This window comes from Bombus fervidus, chromosome 8 (assembly GCF_041682495.2).
Source record: "Bombus fervidus isolate BK054 chromosome 8, iyBomFerv1, whole genome shotgun sequence".
In the NCBI taxonomy this organism is placed as follows: Eukaryota; Metazoa; Arthropoda; class Insecta; order Hymenoptera; family Apidae; genus Bombus; species Bombus fervidus.
Genome location: NC_091524.1, coordinates 1508720 through 1534691, shown reverse-complemented (window position 1 = coordinate 1534691; position 25972 = coordinate 1508720). Strand labels below are relative to the sequence as shown.

Below are 25972 nucleotides of genomic sequence, written 5' to 3'. Positions count from 1 at the left end.
CGAGAAACCGACGTATTCCACAGAATGGTTTCTCTTAATTTTTTAATTATCCTGAGATAAACGTATCTATTCTTCTCGCAAATACCAAACGCGAGATACCATACATTTCGAATAATGAGGTTAGGAAAACTTGGAACGAAAAAAACGAAAGAGAATCCTGAAGAAAAAGGCAAGTAGACTTTCTGCTGCTAAAGCAGAGAAAAGTTCATTAATTTTTACCAAAGTTCCATGCCGTAGCAATTTCTTGTTTCTAAAACGGCAAACGAAAATTATGATCTATAACACCAAAGCATGGGCATTTCTACAATTTCCATGTTGTGGAAAGTCGACAAACATAATTGTGTGTAAATTATTATCGTATAGTAGCTCTCTAATCTCTCAGTTACAGATTCATGAAGTGGCCCCGATATGTAGGTATATTCAGGGTGACAAAGCTGCATTAAAGCATGGAATTTCACTTTCATTAAAGAATTTCAATTTAGTAAGTCTCATTACTTTTTAAACTCGTTAACGCAACTCATCGCGAAACTGATTTACAGAGTGACGAAGTGCGCCTTCGTTTAAACGCGAAATTGTGCAACGGAGTAGGAAAGTTTCGACGATAATGTACGTTATCGTGAAATTGAAATGACCGAAATAACAAATGAATTTGTTAACAGTCGTTGCCCGTACTTAAAAATTTTGATGTATTTGTTCATAGCGGGTACGAGGAAAGCACTATGTTTGCGAGTCACATGCAACTTAATCAATTGCATTTATTAGAATTAATGGGGAGACACGGAGGTTCGTTGCGGCCTTAAAAGCTTCGTTTGGGCGAGTTTGCTACTTGGTCGGTTTATTTATTTACGGAACTTTCATATACACTTTTACACAATTGTTTCACCATCGTTAGAGTCTGGTTGAAACAGCGACAACAAATTATTTTTCATTATCGAAGGAGATAATGTAGATTTTGGAAGTGGCGTAAAACCAGAGATTAAGGGCCACGTAAAGTTTCTTAAAGTTGCACGGAGTATCAAAGAGCCTTTCTGACCTTTATAAATACTTTTTCCGTAAAAGTACGTAGCAGCAAATCGTAAAGTTAGAATATTTTCTTAAGCAGATAAGCGAAACAATGCCGTAAATGGGGGAACTTTCAACGTAGTTTCCACAAATGGTCTGGTACTTTTGAAAGTTGATATTCAGCAGGAACAATTTTTTTTTATAACACCAGTATTCTCCCTTTTTTAGGCAAATTTAATATCGTGAAAATTTAGTCTGTAATCGAGATATTAACTACGGGTTTCCTATACTCGTAAAAAAAATCGCTGAAAGTTGGGACGAGAGGCTTTTACGATATTTATGTCCGATAAAAGGGAGCAAGAAGTACGAATTACCGTAAAATCACGTAATATTGCTTCAAACGTCGCATTTTTCTTGAAAATGAATTTGAAGAAATCGTCCACATTGATTTTCTTCGAATATCTTTGCGTAGATGTTTCCTTCCTTTCTTTTGAACTTTATAACACTCGAGCCAATCTGTTTGGATTTTCTTCGATAAACGTGTCACTTTTAAGATGGTACTTGCAACAACTAATAATTGTTGTACAGTTTTTGTACAGGTAGTTATTGCCGTTTGCTTCCTTTCCACTAAGTCTTTACTCGAACCGTGACCCGTAAATTGATTCTTTCATCGACATTTTTTTGTATCCTTTATCCTTCGAAAATAGCTGCACTTCTCCCGAACTTTCAAACAAGTTCCCATTAGAAAGATATCTCGATTAGTCTTTTTTTTCACCTTATTTGCTTCTGTCATCGAGTTTTTTCTTTCATCGCAGAAGTGTACTTTGTAAACACGTTTTACGCGTTTGTTCACTGTGCGTTCTCGCGTTGCACTGTGAAACGATAGCTCATGATGACATTTTGTTCATGGGCAACGAGCGCCGTATAATCTGGTTACTCGCTTGCTCCGGGATATATCCGGGCATTCGGTCTTTGTGTTATTTACTTATGATCTATTACGTTTATACGATACAGCTGCAAACGACGACGAACTCTCTATTATAAAAAAGAAACAATGGGTTGCAAAAATACAAGGGCGTACGGACAACCAGTTGCAAGCGTAGCACAAGTCATTCGTATCTTCTGTCTCTTGTTTTTGTCTGCGCTGTTTTTCGAAAATAGTCGTATCAGATGTCTTCTTGAAATTTGGTGGAAGAAAAGTGAAAGTTGAATGAATGCGAAAGATGCAAGACAGAATGACGTGTAGAAGTGTATTAGAACCTAACCGTAGGCAATCCGTAGCGACGATGAGCGCAGAAGGTGTCGCGTCGGAGCAACCGCGTCGCGTGCTGGCGGTTCGCGCACTGTTGGCTCCGTGGAATTCTGCGAGCCTCGTCTCCTACAGGAGTTCTCGTGACAGCCTGTCCTGGTAATGCGCAGACGCTCGTTTCTCTTGCATTTTCCCTCGAACGGAGAGATATACTTCGTTCATCAAACGACTATTTACTCGTTGATTCCTTTCGAATTTCACTTTACGATTCAGCCGTCTCAATGAATGCTTATTGTTTCCTTTCGTTCAAAAACCATTCTATATATTTTCCATGAGAAATGTAATTTATGAAAAGCAACGGTTACCGGAGCAGTAGCAGTGTTAGTTGCAAAAGAACATCAGGGATTCGAAACATTCTTCGCAAACTGAAATTTTTCGCTTCCAACTTATTTTTCGCCGACGTTTTCAAACTTCTCTCGGACTTGTGAGAAGAAGTTTGTGCGAGAATACTTCAACGTCACACTTCGATCGGTATAGTTACCTCAAAGGCTTTCCCCTCTTAATTTTAAGGCCCTTGTAGACATTGAAACATGTTGCGATGCATATGTCGACACTTAGGTTTTATGATGCATGTTACAATGTATGTAGTTCGGTGTCGGCGAATCGACATCAGAAGCAACTCACGATAGATGCATTAGTATAGGTGCAGGAATCAGACTCCCGTCTTAGTTGGTGAGCAAGGCTCGACTGGAACACAGGTTAAAGAACGATATCAATACCGAATATAATTTCTAATAGACTTTCATCATTTTATTTTATTTTTTAATCCTCGGGTGAACTTTATCCAATAAATATTAAAAACGCAAATAATTTCTACAATCACTAGATTCATTCACTCATTTCATCATTCATTTTCTTAATTAACCATCGTTTTACACACTTTTTTACAGTTGTTAAATTTTTATTTTTTGTAATCAATATACCTCCTATTATTGGTAATAATACTGGAGTTGAAAAATAACCAAAGATTTTGAATCACGCGTTTTAACATTCACATCACACCAACGCTGAGGAGAATCGGTAATGTGGAGGTAAACTGAAACTGATATAGGTTTCACGAAACCCGCATATATGCATGGTAACATGTTTCAATGTATACAGGGATCTTTATAGCGAAAAGTTACATTCACGTTGAATTTGATCAACAAATCATCTGACGATTTATCGTTTTGGAAACATCGTTTGGTCCAAACGAACTTACGATTATTTCAATCGAGCGTGAAACTATGGTTGTGTTTGTTAACGAGCCATGCGGGCAAATTACTAGGCGCAAAGTAACGCAAACTAGGAAGTTTCGAAATATCTATTCGATAATGTTTTTAGTAGGCGAATCAGTATGTATCCATATGCAAATGAGGGAGCATTGATTGCTTCGAGGGAAAGTAGCTTAAATAAATTACGTTGTTCGAAACCGCGAACATAATTTTCAGTTGTCTCTCTGGCAATCGAACATGCAAATATGCGACAGACTTACCAAAGCATGTAACCATATTAGGAGCCACTTATCAATGCTCCCTAACAACCTTTACCAGTTTCAATTGGTCGTTTATTTTATGGTCGACTTAAAATAATTTTGTCGATGACTACGCGTTACGTGAGTCCCGACTTGAAATTTCGTCTCAAGTACGTAACGTTGCTCTTCAAACATCTTCGATATACTCTTTTGTTCGAAAAGAAAAATAGTTTCGAACGTGTGAAATTTACTTTTCATCTTATAGATGAGTATCATCGAGTACGAGGTCTTGGTAAATTTTCATCCCCACGTTTGGATTATCATTCTATAAATGCGAGATTTTTAGTCTATCTCCCGGTTGACCAATTAAACCTTATTTCGGAAGAAGATCATGATGTACTAATTTTTGTCGCAGATTTAATTCCATCGCTTGATTACGCGAGATCTTAAAGAATATGGTGGCAAAACGTGGATTTTAATGAATTATAAGGAGTTTTACAATGGCAGCACGAACGAGCAAGGGCCCTCGTGAAATTTTATGCAAGTCGGTTCCGATCAAGGTATTCTATTATAAGGGAGTTACTTCACCAAGAGTTAATCTTTCAAGGTCTTGTTCCATGTCATAGGCAGTTGATCGAACGAACGCGTCCGTTTTATTTTGGTGGATTGTGCGGAGCGATTGCTTTGGGTTCTTCGGAGAATGAATCGAATACAAGACAGGATGTTGGACCACCGGAGACAGTGGCTTTGTAGTCGGTGTCCGCGAACAATTTGCTTTGCCGTTTTATGCACATCATCTATCCATTAGGAAGAAGCTCGATTCTCGCTGTTATTTAATTACCAAGAAATTAACAATGAGAACTGTCCGTACGAAACATTGCCGCGTGATTCGCACGTTCGTTTAGTTTCCTTTGCCCAACCACATAAAAGAGCGGCCTCCTCCAACTTCACGGATATTGCTCGTTAGTTTCTTAGAAGAGCAGAACGAGACGAACACAGGCAAACTAAGTTGGTGAGATCTATGGCGAAATGGATTCTATTCAGAGTCAGAGCGAAGTAGAGATATCGCACGAAACCCGTTCCCTCTTTTCCTTTAACCTCTTACATAAGGTTGAATTTTGTTTCTCTGTACGGCAGAGTTTAACGCGAATTACACGTAAACGATACAGCATTGCAATGTGTGACGGATAATGCTGTTCTCTACGCAAGCACATTGAAATGGAGTTTTTGACAATTAAATTATAATTTTTCTTAAAGATATGATGCATATACTTCAACTTCAATAATTTACTTTAATAATTATTAATACAATTGAGTGTGATATATTTTAAAGCACGGTACGACAGATAGACGTACGTCACAATCTTCACACTCATAACGCAATAATGTTTTTCAAATTGCTCTTCGTTTTCTATTTTGAAGCAACATTTTCAGCTTGAACATTCTAAAAAATTATAAGGATACGGATCGGCATGTTAAAAAGAGCATGTAACAATGGTATTATATTTATTTTAACGAAAAGCAACAATTGATACCTGACACTGGCGTATCAAAAACAAAGACTATATATTCTGCCCGTATATTGTTAACACTGTTATAAAACGTTGCGAGGACAAGAAAAGTGTGAAGCAAGACAAACGAAAAAGATTGTTTAGTTGAAACGATGAGCGAATGAGACAGTAGAATGAGCCACTATAGTGGCGCGTCGTAATATAAGATGACATCCGCGAAAGCCACTATAGTGACGCATCGTACCTAGAAGGTTAAGCCCCTTTAGGCCCAGTGCAGACGTATGACTCTTGTGATGTGTGATCTCGCTGCGATCATATGTTTGTTTTCGTTGTTTTTAATTGGGAAAAAAGGAAGGATATACGATCGTAGCGAGACAACGAAGACAAAAGCCACATATGTGCACTGGGCCCAAGATCGGTGCGAGTCCTTATATCCGATATGTTTTGCACATTTTCCTTATACGTGACGTGAATCTAGCATTTTCGTTGCACAGTGAGAATACAAGAAATTTTTCTATTTTGCCTCGTTATAATGTTGGTCAGAATACTAAAATCAATTCTATTCGTAGGAAGTTTAAATATGAAATATTATCGCGGAGAAAAATATTTCTCTTGGTTATATAGTTCTACATTTCAAATTTCCAATGACGTTGACATAATTGAATTTATCTACTGATAAAAATTCTACGATGGCAAGCTCCGTTGCAGGAAAGTCGGTACGCTTTATTAGACGATGTCGGCTGTCCTTGCTATGATCCCATGACAGAATCAGTCTAGTCACACAATGTTTATTCGTCTTGTTGCGAGCAGCGTTGTGAAGAAAATTCAGCTGTCGGTTTTGTCTGCCATGTTAGGGGACATGCGGCAACTCTCTGGGATACTGATCAGTTTATCCGTTGAATTTTAAAATATTTCTTACGTCTATTCCGAAGTAACAGAATCGCAATTTTTCGTCATTTAGTTCACACACTTTGTTAGATGCTGCTAACTGTCATTTCAATGCGATGCTATTTAACAAAACTCGACAGAATCGATCAGTAAAAAAAAAAAAAAATGATAAGACAAAGGGAGAGAGTAGAATGAGGGGGAAAGAATAAAAGATGATCCTTCCTTTAGAAAATGAAGCATCAATTAATGTAAAGACGGTATTAATAAATTTTCCTTCTTAAAACATATAATTAATTGGAAGCGTTGTAAGCGTCGTTCTAGTTAATAAAGTTCATGTTTTCCGCCTCTCGTTGAAATTTCATACACAGGTAGAGTATTATTGTACACAGATAGAATATTTGATACGTAGATAAAGAAGCGACAAATATTTGGATTGTGAATAGATAATAGAAAATCGATAGTAACAGAAACTAGGAACGACCAGGGAGAGCTATTGCGGAAATGCTGAATCGAATTACTTACAAGTTCCAAAGTGATTTCTGAATAGTTTGTAGGTGTAAGCTACAGTATTGCAGACCGTGTCGCACTGGCCTTTTGGACGTTCGACATATGTAGCTATGAAGGGAAAGCACATGCGAAGCAGCATCGATCCAGTGTCAACTTTCTTCGATTTCGATTCGGTCGTGTTCCATTTTATCGCCTTCTCACCTCGCCTTTCACCATTTTTCTTTTATCTCCATTATTTTATTTTTGTGTAAAATCACTCAGAACTTCCGGATAGAAGTAAAACGGAAGAAACGAGTAATCTTAATGAAAGCAGCTAGGTAAAATTATACTTGTTCCACTGCGGAATGTCAACAGCAGCTTACGAGATTGAATATTGTTTTTGCCCGATAAAAAAAAAAAAAAAAAGAAAATAAATCATGAGGACGAAATGTTGTTACGAAGAGGGAATGCTCTGCTTTCAATTAAGTCCCTTTCTAGCGTAAATCTCGTTTGCCCGACGAGGAAATTCTCGTTGGACTCATTTGCGACGACGATCGCGCTGAAGCAACATTCCGGAAAGAGACCCTCCAAGGTTGCTTCGAAATGCAGACACAAGTGATCGAGAATCGACCAAGATGAAAGTGCTCTTTATATGTGTTCAGCTTTTCAGAAACTCTTTGTACCACTTATCCATAAATGGTACATAAAATCAAAGATACATACATGCGACCTGCAACGTGTTCGAAATTTCGCCATCTTTAAGTACTACGTGTGTTTCATAATGGGTAGTGGAAAGATACAATAAAAAGTCTAGCGTGTACAAATCTAGTGTATATCTATGTATAAATATTCCTACAACGCTGCAACGATCCTCCCCGTGCACGACTTCGTGCCGACTTCGTTATAACGAGGAGGCCACAATACATTGTACATTTATGGATTACCTGCTATTTTTTGTTTCCTGAAAACTCAGTTTTTTCGGTGCGCAATCAAGCCTAAATGGCACACATTCATCATTCTCATTCGCTGTCCAATGTACTTTTGTGCTGTTTTAAAAAAGGAAATACTCGTTCGTTTCCCAATATTCTTTCGTTCCAGTAATTTCGAACGGATATCTTTTTATTAAGCGTTATTTGATTAAAGATACATTGACATTGGACGAACTTTGCAATTAATATTTCATTAGAAAACGTAGTTTCAGATTCATACGATGATTTCAAGTATCTTTTCTTTACCATGCGCATCGTTCCAACAGTTGCGGAAATCAAATCAACGAAAAGATGAATTCTTTTAAGGTAGCACAGCGACAGATCAAAGTCGATCCCATTTTCCAATTTCTCGAGACACGTTTGATTCTCTTTATGTTTGAAGCCTGATAGAAACGACCCACAACCGAGTTAAAAAATCGTAGCGTGTGATCGGAGTCTTTGAAACCTGATATGAATAATCATTGCTCGTAACCATCAATTTAGGTGAATTTCGTTTTAATTATTTTATAACGACGCGTTCCGGTTTAGGAACAGATATTTCTTTCCGTAACGCACCTTTTATGAAATTTCTCAAAGTAGAATGGATAACCAAGGCACGAGTCAGTGAAATCTACGGTGACACCGAATAATTCACTCGATTGGCTCACCTGCTATGTAAACACGATAGTTTCACGTGAAACTCTCCTCGTTTTACTTTGGTTTCAGACTTTACGTATTAGTACCTACATTTTCCATGAAAACCCCGTCTATATTTATTTCGAATAGAAGCCATCTTCCTGGCGGGATGAAATTGTTCTTGATTATTCCATGCTGCTATCTGGTTCTAAATTATATCCTTCTGTTTCATAACAGGCTGACCTTTCAGATCTTCTCAGTATTATCGATTCACATGAACTTTTGAAACGACTAGTATGATCGAGGATTAGATACATAGAAACAGGCAATTCCCAACGCGAAAAACTTGAAATTGCGTCGTGTATTCCGAGTAAAACTCGTACTACGTCTAGTACTTGGGCAGATTCATCGGTTGCATTCGTACGTAGTTCATTTAATCGTATGAAAAAATGTGATACGACAAGAAGATACTGAAACGCATACAATGTACAATAGAAAAGCATCGGAACTGGCCGATCAATTTTTGAACGTTTCATCTATTCCGAAAGCAATCTCTCGCGTGGTCACGTACCTGCGAATATTATACTTGTTGATCGCGTTCTTTGCTCCAATTTAATTGGGGGACGGGGGTGTAAATTTATTGCTTATCAAACATAGCGTGAATTAGAGCTTGTTAGATGTAGATAGCGGCAGATAGTGGTGCACATGGTTTGCTTGCGCCTAACACCGAAACAGTATTGTAGTGACAAGAATACTTCCTTGAAGCAACATAAGGATTTCTAATAACGAAGACCATCCTCGGAAAATGTATTTATTCACTCTTCACTGACTGATAACTCTTTGTACTAAGGGCGAAGAAATATCGGTTTTTATCTGTTTCGTTCAATTCTTTGGACAATACAGAATTTGAATGATCCCTTTAATTTATTCCATTTGCGAGTTGATCTGCACCGAATTCGAACCAGCGTTGTATCGATGGAAATTTTAAGTTTAATCATACATTGCCGGAATCACGAGAGAAGGAATGTAATTATGCAAAGGAAAACAAAAGCAGAAATTTAATGCCCCAAGAGAGTGATCTATGATCCATATTCGCCCATTTGTCGATCTGATTACAAATACGTGCCTTTTCACAACTTTGTTTTCAGATTAAGTTCTGCAAGATTTCAAACTGTTATCCATCGCCCACACAAGTCACATTAGAAAGTTTTTAATGGATTCGATCGATCTTCGCATTTCGTCAGTGAGCTCCATGAGCAAGTAAAAAGAAGTTTGACGGGAGAAGAAAATTGAGACAAGTTGGACCGTAAGTGAGTTTGGCGGATTTAATTAGATCTTACTTTATCTTAAGGAATGACTCGAACAATTTATTATAGTTCCGAGAGTCACGCATTTAACCAACTTGCCGGCGATTGAACGAAAAATTGAGAGAGTGGAAAATATCGGCTTCTTCTACTAAGTTACGAACAATTATGGCTGACAAATTTAATTACGGTTCCTATGAAACGTTAAATGTGGCATCGATAAATTGGAAAATTTACGTTCTTTAAGGGGAGGATAGATTTCAAAATCTCGAGGAAAGTTTGCGGAGTTGCTAAGTTTTCCGAGACAAACGACCCGATGACCTACCAAACGTTAAGACCCGCGCTACTGAAAAAGAAAAAGAAAATAGGTGAAGAACAGAGCGAAGGGCACGACTGGATGGCAGTCCTACCGTATGGTTAGCCCGATGTCATAAAAGAAAAGGAAAGAGTGAAAGCTACCTGGAGTTACAAGAAAGAACGGACACTCGAGCTTTGGCTGACGTCGCTTTACGTGCCGACATAATGGCCCTTGTCTTCACCACAGTTCCGAGTTCTATTCAAGCTTAAAGCGTCTCACTCACCTCTGTGCAACAGCGACGCGATTCTTAAATCTACTTAACAAACCTAGTTTCTTTTCCACCCTTTTTTTTCCATCCCCTTTCCATTTGCTTCTCGCGTTTTTTCTCGATTTCCATTGTGTTCGAGTTTTCAAATCCTCGATTCGTCCTCGACGCGCGTCACTAAAAATAAACGCAACACAGGATTCTCTGCTTTCCGTGACTCTGGAATCCGATCGAATCTATTCATACAGATACACGCACGAGAGATATAGCCTAAGGAAGATTAATGATTGAGAATAGACGGTACGCGTTCAAGTATTCGCGCCTAAATCGCTTTTGTTCTCCTAACTACCCTGTTTGTGCTCGTTAAACCGATTTGTTAGTCCGCCCGTAAACAATAGGGAACCGCGTTATGGTTACGACAATATGATGCAAATACAAAACTACAACGTCATTGTTGGTCGATTATCAAATCTGACCACGTGTTAAATGTACGGTGTTAGATGAAATTAAATTTACATGCTATACATATAAATTAGATCGGGTTACGACTCTTAAAACGTTAATCTGACATCCTGAATCGATCGAACGTATGTTTCTTCGTTGTAGGAAGCGGCCAAGATTGATAATCCATATTCCACGTAATATCCAATCAAAGCCTCATACCCTCGAGCGGTTTCCGTTAAAGCTTCATTAAGGGAGCCTTTCGACTTTCGTTCAATTTTAATCCGCTTACGAGCACACGTAAGGAGAATCGTACGTACGCGATCACTGAAACGTGACGACAATTGGATTCCAAGACTTTACTTGTTCGTTCCTCATTTTCCATACATCTCATTGGCTTGCGATACAAATTGAATCTGTTCAGCGTTCGCTCCCAGTTTCCTCTGTAATGAGATTCTTGGATCGGTAACGAATCGCAAGACTGTTTTCAATAAGAGACTATAGACGATATTCTTCTCGGAGGACGTCGTCGGCAGCGCGAAGAATGCAAACAGCCACGCACGAATGCGTCTCGCTGACAAAGAGGAAGATACGGAATCGGTGGTTGTACACGTTCGGGAAACTCGATAAATAGAAGAACTTATATCGATGCTGTTCTCGACAGTATTACAGTTCCCTCCATAGATTATTTACGAGAGGGGTGAGTCGGGATCCCGGCACCTTGCTATCGGAATGATCTCAAACGAGAAGTTCCTTTCCATTATTCAAGAACGGTGACCCGCTCCTTCGCAACGCAACGACCGAATTTTTCTTGGGATAATTCCACGCATTTCGAATAACCTTTGTCATACGAATACGACAGAAATGTCGATACTTATTTACCAGTAGCTCACATGTAGACATTTGATCGAGAGAAGGTCAAAGAAACTTCTGTTTAGCTATAACAATACAGATATTTTTATAATAATATTATTTCCCAATGCAGTTTTATTTCTGTTAAAGCCGTTTTTTTTAACGAGGATAAAACCAAATTGGCATAAATACGCGATTTCATTCCTGCGATTTAAGATCCGTCCCGAATTCATTGTTGCTCAGAATACACATGAGTTCGATCGGATCAGTCTATAGCTTACGTTTCTTCGATATCGGACATATTATCGAAATAAAGTCTAGTGCTTCCATCTCTTGCTGTTGGTAACAATCACCTGCTCCGTTACCAGTAGTAAAAGCCATTACGGTCGGACACAAGTAGATTCACTTCATTCCCGGTCGGACACTTATCGAGTATATTCCTAATCAATACAACGTTATATCGCTACTCCGAAATACGTAACCAAATACGATTAAAATGGAATTAAAGCGTTAGCAAATTTTTATGGGAAGAATATTTTTGTATTCGGCTGCTATCAGCTTTTTCAGCTGCAAAGAAACTTAAATCATTGAGATACTCGAACGAATATGAACATTGATTTTTCAGGACACCGAAAAATCAAAAAGCAAGCGTTGTCAAAGTAGGTTTGTTTCATAGGACGAAATGCATCTATATCTGGTAGATACATCCCTGGAGCATCAAAGCGTCCTATAGTTCGTTCGTTTAGGCCATCAAAGCTTGTGCGCCTTTATTTCGACTCTTTTGTGTTATTCCTCTCTGACTATTGTCGCTCGTAATGCACAATCCAACGACAGTTCATCGGTGTCAGATATACATACCCGTTTTCAGTCGACCGACTTAGCCACCGGAGTTCGCGCAAGCGTCTTCCGGCTGAGCCCGTGGGAACGAGTAGGGGTCGCCGGGGAAAAGGGGAATCTCGGCAAATCAATACGTATATATCCTCCAGTAACCGGTCAGTTGGGGCTCATCCTTCGTGATAAACGTATCGAAATCTAAACGACCATCAAAATTCACTCGAATACTTTATTCGCCATTTTCTTTTAATTGCCACGTTGACCGACTAATCGATCCCGCTCGTTCTACTATTAAAAAGAAAAGAGTCACGCGATTCGAGTAATCTGGTGCATGCAAACCAGCGATATCAGCCCAAGGTGCAAAGTGCTAGCTCTGAAAGGTAACTGACCCTGTGCAACAACGCGAACGTTCAGGCAGAATCAACCAATTGCTCCGAGAGACCGGTGACCTCGGTAGGAAGATCGATCGCAAGCTTTCCTTTCAAGAAATTCTCTCCCTATTCGGTACGCCTTGGTTATCTACCAACGATCCATAAAAGAGTAAGTCCTCCGAAGCTTAGAAAACAGAGAACAGCCCATCCCAGTGTTCTTTCATCCTGAAGAACTTGTGACTTTAATCCTCTCGCACGTCAAGTGAGCGCGGATAGTAACGCGAGGCCATTGGGTTGCGTTAGCGAGGGACCGATTGATTCGTCTCAACTTGACTCGAAAGAAGTCGAGTCGAATCCCGGTACCACGATCGAGCTGCCGCGCTCTCGCAAGGCCGTCAGGCTATTGGAACGTCTGGTGGGAGCGCGTGATTGCTCGTTCCGCACGGATTTCCCGAAACACCCCCAAAACGGCAACCCGTCGTCGTTGTGGTGTTGCCGGGGCCCCGCCGTTAGCCGCGAGAGATCGCGAGAAGGGAACTTGGCAGAATCGGCGGGGCGATCGCCCAGAGGATCGGCCTCCTCGTGCGCGACCGGCTCCACCACCACCACCTACGCCGCTTACTGGCGGCCTAGTGAAATGGAGGAGAAGTCCTCGGCTCGGTTCTCCGAGTACTTGTTCGCCAAGATGGATGGCCAGGACGTGTCGGCCTCTCAGGGTCCCCGTAAGGTGACCGCCGACACCAGAAAGTTCATGCGGGAAAATCTTCTTCTCATAGTTACCCTCTCCGGTGTTCTCTTCGGCGTGATACTCGGTAAGTACGGAGAAATATCAAAATCGATCGAACATTCGATTTAGTCATCTACGACGTCGAACATCTTTACGATAATATTAATTGTATACGTTGACCTGATTCATCGTGTACGTCGGGGCGACTTCTTTTCTCTCTCGAGTCAATGAATCATCGATATGTCAACTAAATGTCAATCGGTTACGTATCGAGCTTGAAACTTGAGAAAACATGGTTTCCTTATAGTATCTACTCAATGAGGTTGCAAAATTTCTATCAATTTTTTATTTATAGTAAATACAATGAAAGTTGTAAGGACGAGTTCCGAGGTACATCATGCACTCTAGATAATGATAGGGCCATGCCAAAAGCTCTTTGCGCTTTCGTCCATTACGGGAAAGCGTGCCAAGGTCGAGTTCATCCGATATGAGCCGATCTTACTTTTTCTACCGATCGATAGCAGTCGTAGATAGAAGCCCATTTCTGTTCTTTCATTTCTTCCATCCTTTTCTGTCTCCCTTTTCTCCATTAGAATTTTACGCAAACGAAATGCGAGTTTTTTGTTACGTCACGTGCGCGAACGCCATACACGTGTTAATAAATGGTTATGCGCGCTACTTAACGATCGGGTCTTCGTAATCGTTGAAACTATATGTGTCAATGATGTTCCTTCGCGGGTCGAATTGCTTGCTGTAAATTAAAATTGACAACGAGAAGGGATATAGACTGGATAGGTCCCGCGCGCCATTAACCGATACAATCCACGTTAAAATTAACTTTTGTTACATAAAACGCTAACGTGTTATCCTGTTAAAAGGTGGCAATCATCGACGAAAGGTTTCCGTCAAAAGTCTCATCTATTTAACTAACTTATCACCTAGAAACAGAAAGGACAACCTTGAACACAAACGTACCAATCTTTCTTTGGAATTACATTGAAAGCGATTCTCTTGAAAATGACTCGATGACCGTCGACATGTTTTTATTTAGGCCTCGTCATTCGTTTCGACGATTTAATTGCCACAGTGTACGTCTGTAGTGATGTTAACGAATTCGAATTTGGAAATACACTTTTCTAATCATTCGTAATTACATTAAATGGCACGCTCAATTTCTCGCGTATCCTTTTACATTCGCATTACTACTCGTCGATAAAACAATTCTTTCTACAACTCGTTCGCTTTTATAGACAATCGACAGTCAGTTACTGGCATTAAAACATAGAGATATAAAAATGTATATCACCGTGTAAGTGTATGCGTTATAGGAATAGAAAGAGATCTCTGCATAGAGATGTCTTCTGTCCTTGTCTACTCAGGCATGCACACTGACACTGCTCGTTGATCGGTGTTACACTTACATATTTAATATACGAATGTGCATGCATTATTAGACAAGGACACAAATAGCCTCTTTTGCAGCGTTCTCTTGCTATTCTCATGTCACCTTCTCAGTTCGCTCACACACTTTATTTTTATATCTTTACGCATTAAAATATTATTATTTTTTAAAAATTATTATCACAAAGGTCGTATCTGGTAAATTTACAGCAGTGTTATCGTCCGTACATAATCTTATGTATTATATAGATATAACTTTTTACTGGTAAATTTTCAGAAAGTGAACTTGTTTTCATTCTGCTGCGCCACTTCATCACATTCACCTTGAATAGACTTAAGCCTTCTAGAAGCAGCTGTCATAGCAGTAATCTCGTTATTTTTTCAGGGTTCGGTTTACGACCCCTGAGCCTCGGCGATGACGCAGTTATGCTAATCAGTTATCCTGGAGAGCTCTTCATGAGGTTGTTAAAGTTAATGATCTTACCACTAGTGATTGCCAGTCTCATATCAGGTAACTACATGTAACTCGATGCGTTATAAGAAGAGTGAAGCTAATAAAAACTATATTAAAAACTGATTATGCCGATGCAACGATAATCGTGTAACGTCTACAACTTACAGGCTCAGCAAGTTTAAACGCAAGAATGAACGGAATGATCGCCGTCAGAACTTTGGTGTACTTTATACTCACGTCGTTACTGAACGCTGTCCTTGGTGTCGTCCTGGTTCTGCTCATTCATCCGGGTAATCCTGGAATTAGAAAATCGATGGCGACCTCGCACAGCGGGAGAGCCGTTAACATCTTGGACAGCCTTCTCGATTTGGGAAGGTAGATAGTATTCCTATCTTCTTCGTTTATGAAATCGTGTTAGTCGTTAGATATCGATCATACTCGTTATTTTTGTACTTCTGCGTCGACACGTACGCCAACACTGTCCCGGAATTTTCCTACGATAAAAGTGGAGTCCTTTACCTCGTCGCCGGAGCAACGCTTGACTCGTTCCACTGTACTCTCCGATGACAGGGGTATCGCGGTAACTTTCATCGCATGCCTTGCGTGCTATTGGATTATTCTCATTGATTCCATTGCTTGTCCGGTATAATAAAGCCAAACGACGATAGCGTTGTCCGGATCAAATACGGTTATCGACAATCGACTCGTCGATTCGCCGAGTAAAAACCCTTTCTTCATTTTGGCTATTTACACATTGCGATAAATTATCGGAACTACATAAGCGTTCCAGCGGGAATTAAGGTCGTGTAGTTTCACGACCGGTGAACTTTTCCAACAATTGGGAATGATATCAACCATGACGGGATTAAAAGTATCGATCGCACGTACTTTATTTATACGTGCTAAAGAAATCCGTTCAAAGCATAGTTCAAAGCATTTGCGGTGCATGCTATCGGCTAACGAAATTATACCGCATATCGTCGATAAACGCAGCTATCGATTAACTAGTTATGAAAATTGCGCCGCATTTCACGTGTTACAGGAATATGTTTCCGGATAATATTTTCCAAGCAGCGTTTCAACAGGTACGCATTTTCATCATTAATAATTGCGTCTATACGTATATTCTATTGTTTACACGAAATCTTTTTGGCAGGCTCACACCGTATATGTTCCAAAAACGATGCCCTTTCAAAATCTAACCGACTCGATATCCTCAGACGTTCTCGGGGACGATGAATTGATGAGAGTAACACAATACAGAAGCGGCACGAACACGTTGGGCATAGTATTCTTCTGCCTGGTGTTCGGCACGTTCTTAGGTACTCTCGGCGAGAAAGGCCAAATCGTAATCGACTTTTTCAAAGCTGTGTTCGAGGTTATCATGCGAATGGTGTCGACTGTAATGTGGTACGTATGAAGATGCGTATTCGATGGAAGGACGAGAAGCTTAAACATGAAAATCGTTTCCTCGTAGGATGACACCAGTAGGCATCACCTCGGTAATAGCCGGCAAAATACTCGGTGTCGCCGATCTGGCATTGGTGATGTCGCAGCTCGCCTGGTTCATCGTTACGATCGTGATCGGTGTGTTTTTCTATCAGTTGGTGATCATGCAGCTGATCTATTTGGCCTTCGTGAGAAAGAACCCCTTTAAATTCTACACCGGCCTCGCCCAGGGTACTCTCACCGCATTCGCCATGTCATCAACGTGAGTCGTCGATCTTCGAACTCAGCCCGACCTTCAGAGTACCCATATCGCCTACCTCACATGGCCTCGGTCGTCATCGTCATTTAGTTTTTGATTCTTTTACTCGGTTGATCGCGATTCATTACCACCGGGTCTCTTGTCAACCGAATTCGTCGTGCCTTTTATTTTTATTTTACATCGTGTCGATTACGTTCGTCGATCGTTCGAGGAAACTGCAAGGCGATTAAGACTCGAAATAACAGGTCGACGCATGCGTTTGAATCGATTGATAGAGACAATATGTTTCAGCCAGCCGAGAGGAGGCATTGCGAGGCCTTAGTCCTGTACACCTTCCCAGATTGATACTTTCCCAGCAGCGTTTCACAACGTTAGAACATAGTTACGATTCGCTTCGAAGACGTTGTCGAACGCTATCGAATCCTACTTTCCGTCATTCATTCGATTCCTCTTTGAACCTTTTATGTTTCTTTAATGTTTCCGCGCTGTTCGCGGGGAAACTCCTCATGACCAATAAGAAAGAGAGAGAGAGAGAGAGAAAGGGAGAGAGGTATGCAGTTCTGGGTGGCACTTAGGATGCAGATACTCCCGGTTAGTAGTAATTATCGACGAACTTTCGGTGAAGTTTTAACAATTAAACGTATCTCTGACCGAAATGATAAGCATATCACCGAAATAATCGAATGTATTACCGAAATTTCGATGACATTGATGATATAAAATATGCAACAAAGAGCAGACTAACGAAGAAGGATGAAATCATAAACAAAAATTGTGTAAGTGCACGGAAATATCCTGGTTATATCCGTGCGTATTTAGCCGGAAATCAGCTGACTCCGTGTCACCTGGACTGATTCTTGGCGTGGAAGACTTAAAGGGCTTCCATTATCCGAATCTTCTGTCCCTCGTAAGAGGAAGGATAGAGGAAGACGAGACCGCCAAAACAGGCTTCGTGCCACATATGATATTTATTTAAGTATTTTCCGAGAAAATTTTCCAAGAGGAAAGCTGAAAAAAATATTGGTTGCTCGTGTCGAGCCCGCTCTTCCAGGTTTGCCGGCGCCGTCCATCACTGGCCAGAACACCCGAACTACGATCATTTTCTATTTCTTTAACTGTTCATTATCGCGGATCACGCGAAGCAACGATCATTTTTTCAGTTTGTCCATCAGCATTCGTCAAGTAACCAAAATTCACGTGATCCGAGCCCTCTTCTCCTTTCATTTACCCACTTTCCTTCTTCAGACGTTTGTTCCCAGTTCGTTCCTTTCGATGCATCGTGGGACAGAGAAGCATTCGTACATCGTGTGTAACGGTTGCAATGATTCTTAACGTGCTTCGAACCTTTTCCGTCCCATCATTGCGGCGCTCAAGATCGTAAACGCCCTGCAACGGCAATATCTAATTCAACTTGTTTTCTATGTGGATTAACTTTTTCCAGAAGAGAGCGTACACAACTGTGCGTACACTGTGCGACTGAGAGAAACAGCTCTTAGTGTATCTGAACAGAGACTGTATGAATATCATGATGATGTATTAGAACACGCGCTGCACGCGGCCTTTTGCAGGTGGTTCAGAGACCGAGGGTGGCCTTGGTAAGTAATCGATGGCCGCAACATGAAGGTACATGCGATTGTCTGTTACAGGAGTTAGCCTGATTTCGAGACACGATGGAAGAATCATCACTGTTCCGTTCGACGTCGACATTAACCCTGGTTGATTTTCAGTTCGTCTTACGGTCATTCTGGTTATTAGTCTCTCGAAACCTTTCTGTCCATGCCACTTGTACCACCGAACGCTCTATCAATCGACCTTGACGCGTACCTTTTCAACGAATTTCTTATTCGCTTCGTACAATTCGTGCTTTATCCATCTCATTGCATTCTTCGCCGCTCGAAAGCGTACTATGTCGAGGAAGTTGTGTTAGAATTTACGAATTACGATCACACTACGCCAGAATGACCCTTCGTCCATGGACATCAGCTACGCAGCACGGAGAAATGATCTTTCTTTATCACTCGACATCTGCTTTGCCCGATCTTTTCTAACGCAGTTTTGTACAGGGCTGCTGCACTTCCGGTCACTTTTCGCCTGATGACGGATAAGCTTCGAGTCGATCCTAGAGTCACCAGATTCGTTCTGCCGATCGGCTGCAACATCAACATGGACGGGACAGCGCTGTTCGTCGCCGTAGCCAGTATCTTCATCGCGCAGATGCATGGCATGGTTTTGGGCTTCGGCGAAATTATAACGGTTATGTAAGCTTTCCTTTATTTAGTCCGTTGCTTGAACTCGTTACTTACAACGATCCTCATTTACATCGATATGGCATCGTTCTTCTTCAAGTTTAACCTCTACCGCTGCGTCCGTATCATCGGCATCAGTTCCAAGCGCCGCCTTGGTTCTCCTTCTAGTTGTTCTAAGCGCCATCGATGCTCCTGTTTACAATGTCTCTCTTTTATTCACCATCGATTGGTTCGTGTAAGTAACATAGCATTTTTCTTTCGATAGCAAGCAATAAGTACTAAGTTTACTAACAATTTTTATATCCAGGGATCGCATTCGAACCACGAATAACATGCTGGGAGATTGTTACGCCGCTGCTGTGGTCGAGCAATTGTCGAAGAAGGAGCTGATGGCGTTGGATGCAGCAGCTTATCAAGTACGATCATTGCGAGACCGTGCGAACGCTATTTGGGGGTGAAACGAAACAAAATTAACTCGGGATATTTCTTTTAGTCGGAGACCGTTCTGCCAACGACTATCGCAAACGGATGCATTTCCGCCAACAGGGTATCCGATCCTGACACCATCGTCGTCGAAATGCAAGACGACACGAGGATAGCCGGCGTCGCCAAGTAAACAAGCTTGTTGGTAGGGCTAGGCTATCACTTTGTAAGATTGCAACGATCGCGTGCATTTTCGTTACATCCTTTATTCTGCTTTGCTACCGCAATATCTCATGCAAATCGTTGATATTTACAAATGATTCACGGCAGGCTTTCCTCATGGTACGTACGTCTTTTCATTTTCATACTTTCTTCGATTGCTATCAAATTTTCATCGGCTCACTGTCAATAGAAGATACAAGCGAAAATCAATGAATTGCGGTAATCGTATCGATCATCGTCCGAATAACAGTAAGGAACAAGCATAATCATGTCCGCCCACAATGTGCTTTCATGAATCGTACGCGACCCGACTCTTTTTATAACTCATTCGCAATTATTAAGCGTAACCTTCGTTATGAAAATCGAGCCGCTTTGACCTAGAAGCCGTAGATCATTGTACTCACATAGCATCTTATAAATAACCAATCAATCGCAAATGTGGCGTGCCGTGGAGTGATTCATACGAAAAACAGACTGAACTTTTGCATTGACGTTATTCGAATTATTGCGAAAACAACCTTGAGAGTACACAACGTGGCATAATAAATGCAGCGTGGTATTGGGGAAAAGCGAATGTGAAACAGCGGAGAAAATTGCGTGAGTCGAGAATAATTCAGGCTATGCTTTCCCCTTGAGATTTATACTAAACGCTTTGGGAATAACGACCAATCTCGATGGATTTGGACTTGGATTTAAACTTCTCGGAATAAACGAATCAAATTATGAAATATCTATCCATCATCGAACGTCAATCATGATTCATCGTCGACAGCTTTGACTGCATTCTTCCATGCGATCGTCATCCTCGATACACGCTAACGTTCCATCGTGCTTGTTAAAGTGCCGCTTCGAATTTGTATCAACACAGGGACATTCTTCAATTTTGTCGTTTCGTTTCAGCATCAGCGTATTGCAGATACCAAGGAGCGTGACGGAAGAGACAGTTTGACCTGCGCTAACGTTCCAAAAGTTAGTTTAGCTAGCTGCGTACATATAAAATACCATCGAGTGTGATGCGTTCAACTGGGATCAAAAAACAGTACACTGGCTACACGAATGTTATCCTTTTATCGCATCTGTTTTCTACTCTTACAGAATGTGTTCGAAGGAATTACGTGATTGCAACCATAATAGATATCAAACATAAAGTCAATACGAAAGAGTGCGCTGCGTGATTCGCCAGTCGTTTAGTGCTATGACCGCATAGCAATAACGATAACGAAAACATTTCTAAGCTTTTGTAGTGGCTTCTTCGAGTAAGCTGAAAATCGCCAGATCACCGATTCGATTGCACTCTGGAGTATTAACGATCGCGTGAACAGCGTCGGATGTGGTGCCTTATTTTAACGGCGGCGTATAAATGGTCGCCCGAAAGTAGTAAAAGCGCTTTTCATTTGCCAAGCGTAGGGCAGCGTTAACTCATTGCCTGGTAAATATATCCCGTGACCGATCGTTGTACTGCCACAAAATCTTTTGTACAGTGTGAATTGTGCGAATCGATGAAACAATTTCACGAAAGATTTAACCAATCGAGAACCTTTCTTCGTTATCAGACAATGAGTGAAACCTTGCATGGTGCCACGATGACTTTGTGACGCTTGATCGATGTTCCCTTCTACATCGGATCTTGATCGATTCTTGACAATTACGTGGAAGAATATCGAAACGTTGGTAAAGGGTTTTATGCAACATTTTGTGTAGCGTTAGAATCGTTGTGATATGAATCGATTAGCACGAGTCACGATAGTAATTACTTACAAACGTATCATACCATCGGTTAACGTTTGATAGATAGAACGTCGTTAAACACTACCAATACGTAGACGAAACATTTCGAAAGAAAACGTAGGTTCCTTTAGCGTTTATCCTACCGAATTTCACATTTGGACCATCGACAAACGTAGATCGGTGTATAGAAATCTTTACCGAATATAAATCGACGATCTTAGAACCGAAGACATTTTTGTCCGAGATATTTGTCGACAAGTACCGAATCTGCGATTCTGCCTCTGTTTTCGATTAAACCTTAGGCCAATTTCTATCTCGAGTTACAGTTGCCGACTTTGTAACACATCCAAGAAGATGATTAAAAGGAAAAAAAAAAAAAGAAAAAAGAAAAAGAAAAGATGACATAGCGCTCGTCAACGAGCAGTTTCAAGACTGGACATGCCATTTGAATTACAATGTATTTATATCGTTATAGGAGAATTCTGCAAAGGATTCACTAATTTTAGGCACTAGAAACGTAGGTCGATACGTGTTCTCTCGTAGAGACTGTTTAATGTACAAATTAACTGGGTAAATAGTGCTTCGTAGCGAGCTCTTCGTCGCTTGAAAAACATACACGGGTTCGTCGAGAAACTTGGAATAATTTTCGCAGCTTTGTCGCCGTTTTCGTTTAACAATTTTGCTTTTCAGGTTTCCCGATTGTCGAATTTGCGTCGAATCGTTTACCTTCAAGTTTTGCCGTAGCCCAACCGTTTGCGTAACATTGATTTTATTTTTTGTTCAAACTGCGTATAGGAAAGCGCGCTTTGTTCGTAGTCTTATAATCTGAAAGAGCGAATAGAGAAATAATTTATCAAAATACTTCAAAGACTACATGTGAATATACTTGTAAGGCTCAACGTGTTGTATTACAAGACGCAGATTTATACAAGTCTGTAGTGTTTTTCTTTTCAAACATATTCCTTGCCTGTCTCCTTCAAATACCTACAATGAGATATATAGGGTTTATAAACAGAAATCCGATAGATTCCTAAAAAATTCATTTATTTAAAATTCACCGTCAAGTGAATCCTGGGCTCACAGAAGAGTCTTTGTACAAAGAGTTGTCTTTTTTTATACAAAATATGACATGCCTATTTCCTAATATTTTTATGTATATATATACCTGGCTGAGAAAAACGTTGTCGTCTTCCGTTACATCGAAATTCCAATTGGAAGACCAGCACAAAGTAGAAATGAAACGGGGCATGAAAGGGTATCTCCGGAGTTGCGCGAGCACGAATATCGGATCGATCAGTTCGCTCGTGTCGACGCATTTTCAATCCGTTGATGTCGCCATGCTCGAGGAAACGTTCGTTCGAGCGATCGACCGATTCGTCTCGGTCTCTAACGAAATTAAAGTGACTGTACAGCCGCGCGTTTCAACGGGCATGGCACGAAGACACGGACTTCGAATCAAGACTATCGGGGCTATCGAGTCTATCTTTTGATTATAAGGCGTAATGGTCAATTTTTTCTTGTTTTTTCGTATGAGTATTATTTACACGATTACTTAACGATTACGCGGCCCATTTCGGACTCCTCTATGTACAAACAAACGAGTATTATTTTAATTATCGATCAACCGACGATCGAAACGGCAAGTAACAGTCGTATATCTGTGCTTAAAAAAATATCGCGCAATCGCCTCTTTTCCGCAGGTCATACGTTCTATACGTTAGGATCGTTGCGCGAGTACGAGAATACGGCATTATCTACAAACGTTCGTTTCGATTCTACAACTAGACGCGTAAAAGAGGCGTTCGTGTCTATCACGGCGGAAATAAAAAAATGTGCACTTTGGCACCTTCGAGAATCTCGTCGAAGGTCAGTCAACTTAAAGTCTCTATTTTATACACACTGCGCTCATACTGCAATCACACGAAATCGGGTATACGTTAACGACGCTTTCAACGCGATAAACTCCGATTAAAACATTTCCTAAAATATAACTCACAACTTTCGAATCGACGCTATCGAATATACGCGATATCGGATCCAAGATATAACGGGACTAATACTAATATCTGACGCAACGCGACTATGATTTCGATATACCGTTAGATCCTTAATTCAGCGTCGGTAACTGGAATACCTCTATTGGCACTTTGACCGGACCTTTGAGTGGCAGGTGGCACCAAAGGACTGATACTAGGACTTCTGGTGGCGAGAGGAGATAAGGACGGTGAAAAACTCGGGCTAAGGGCCGCCGATGGGAAAGTGGAAGCATCGTGGCTGATCGGAGATCTTGGAAGAATGCCCCTGGCTAACGCGGGAGCCGCCAACGACCTAGGAGCAACTGAAGTGAGCAATGGCGGGGGCGGTGCTTTATGTACAGACTTGGTCTTGCCGCTGCTTCCGGAATTTCCGCTTTGAACGCTAGCAGCGTCGTCTTTCAGCCTGGCGATTTCGCTGAACACGTGAGCAAGTGGTTGATAATGAGGACCCCAATCCAGCAGATAGTCCCAATTGTAGGATCCAGTCAGTTCCTCCTCGCTATGAACGATGGAACTTAGGGATCCGTTCATCGATGGACCTCCAGGAACTTCTAAACCCGACATCGGTCTTCCAGGTTCCCCGATTTTCCCATAAATCAAGGTGGCGATATCCGCTTCGGTAGCGGCCTCGTCCTCGAACAAGTGTAAGCTATCGAGAGGCAGCGCTTCAGGCGGTCTTCTCGGAGTACCAGCCGGAGGGTCGACGATGCCTAATCTGGCTAAATATTCCTGAGTATTGTGAACCGAGAGATCACTGGCCGAGTCTCCAGTCTGTTGGCCTTCGTTGATCATTCGAATCTCTTCGTCTTCTCCGTCGTCCTCGGCTGAGCCCCTGCCAGACGAGCCAGACTGATCGCTGCCGGACAATTCCGAAGTCGCCTGTTGCTGCCCAGATTGACCAGAGGTACCGTACGGCGGTATCTCGTCGTACTTTGGGGGTGCAAATTGACAAGAAGCAGCGCCGCTTCCACCATTGCCGTTCCCAGAGCCTCCGTTTCCTCCTGCACCTACCCCGGCAACGCTTCTAATCGGTATAGTATCGAAGGCACTCGGATCCACGTAGCTGTTGGACGCAGTGGCATTGTTCTCCCCGTTTAAACCCGGTTTCGTGCCCGGTTTCTTATGCCTTCGATTTCGAAGATGAAGATAGAGGAAAATAGCACCAAAGGCGACGACCAATAGAAGCAAAGCGATTAATAAACCTAACGCCCAATCGGCTAGACCCCCGGTCGCTGCGACTGCCATGTTAGACCCAACATCGTTCGGGGTAGCCAAAGCTGTCGCGCCTCTAGCTTCGTTCACGTCGCTATCATCCGTCAAAGTGATTTCTACCACCGTCATGTTCGACAAAGAGCCCTGTCTACCGGAACTGGCACTGACCACTAACCTCGACGATTCCTCCACGTCCATATCGATGTGCACCAGCTTCTGCTTCACGATCAACGCGCCTGTGGTGCGATTGAGTTTGAAATAAGGATGTTGCGAGGTCAGTTGATAAACAACTCGTCCGTCGGGACCTTTGTCTCGATCTGTTGCTGTTACGTGACCGATCACCGTTCCAGGGATCACCTGAGCTCCATTTCTAATACCAAATCTGTACATTCTTTCTGTGAATTGTGGGTAAAATTCATCCCTGGATTCGATCTCTACTCGGACTCTGACGGCTGCCGTTCGGCCACCTGTATCGGTTGCACGTAGAGTGAACGCGTATCTGTTTCGCAGCTCGTAATCGAAGACAGCGCGCGTCGTCACCGTGCCGGATTTTCCATCTACAGCGAACAATTTCCAGCTATCGTCGATATCGGAAAATCCGGTTGCCGCGGCAGATACGATGGAATAGTTCAAAGATCCAAATATACCGCGATCCAAGTCCGAGGCTCGCGCGGAAAACACGATCGTCCCGATCGGTTCGTTCTCTCCGACGAATTCCAGATATTCAGAGACTGGGAACTTGGGTGAATTGTCGTTCACATCCTCCAGATGAATACGAAGCCTCGTCAAAGCGCACAGAGGAGAAACTGGATCGCTATCGCACGCCATGACCACTAGATTATGAATGTCTGGTTCGAGATCGCAGTCCAAGGTTGCGTTTACTTGAACAGCGCCGGTGGTTTTGTCCACGCGAAACAGGCCACCGTCATTACCGGAAGTAATTTCGTACACTAAATTCGCAGCCACGCTGCCAGCCAGATCGTCGTCCTTGGCGCGCAACATGGCCACCGTGGTACCGCGTGCTGCGTTCTCTTTGATCGATACTTGATGAAGATCCTCCAAGAAACAAGGGTAATTATCGTTCACGTCTTCCACCGTAATGATTACCGTAACAGGTTCGTCTCCTACCAGCGACCCGGTTGTCATGTTTTCGTTCTTGGAGCCTAGTCGTAAAACGTATCTGAAAAATTCATAACC

General features: G+C 41.7%; 3 protein-coding genes across 7 annotated transcripts in view; 1 reads left to right on the top strand and 2 right to left on the bottom strand.

The window, feature by feature from the left end:
* The window catches only part of Gaba-b-r3 (gamma-aminobutyric acid type B receptor subunit 3), a 32835-nt gene extending 30463 nt beyond the window's left edge, over positions 1-2372 (bottom strand). For 2 of the 3 annotated variants that reach the window (XM_072008320.1, XM_072008323.1), the window contains exon 1: positions 1377-2357. The gene's annotated coding sequence lies outside the window, so the exon portion shown is untranslated. Of the gene's footprint in view, positions 1-1376 lie in introns of all 3 variants that reach the window. The other variant, XM_072008321.1, reaches the window with a different exon arrangement.
* A 10022-nt stretch (positions 2373-12394) lies between these two features.
* On the top strand, positions 12395-22458 carry Eaat2 (Excitatory amino acid transporter 2). 3 transcript variants are annotated; one of them, XR_011800406.1, is made up of 12 exons: positions 12395-12787; positions 12882-13430; positions 15132-15257; positions 15368-15575; positions 16243-16285; positions 16357-16610; positions 16678-16911; positions 18972-19166; positions 19255-19389; positions 19462-19570; positions 19648-19919; positions 20700-22458. XR_011800406.1 is itself a non-coding variant. In XM_072008372.1 (12 exons), coding segments are annotated over exons 1-12 (2022 nt in total). In that variant the 5' UTR covers positions 12395-12786; the 3' UTR covers positions 20749-22458. The 3 variants fall into 3 exon arrangements, 2 of the variants coding, with proteins under 2 accessions (XP_071864473.1, XP_071864474.1); XM_072008372.1 differs by having other exon boundaries at positions 19648-19766; XM_072008373.1 differs by having other exon boundaries at positions 19648-19782.
* A 96-nt stretch (positions 22459-22554) lies between these two features.
* The window catches only part of Ds (dachsous cadherin-related 1), a 212839-nt gene continuing 209421 nt past the window's right edge, over positions 22555-25972 (bottom strand). The window contains exon 17 of the mRNA XM_072008318.1: positions 22555-25955. Coding sequence (XP_071864419.1) covers positions 23627-25955 — 2329 coding nt within the window. The 3' untranslated portion in view covers positions 22555-23626. The remainder of the gene's footprint in view (positions 25956-25972) is intronic.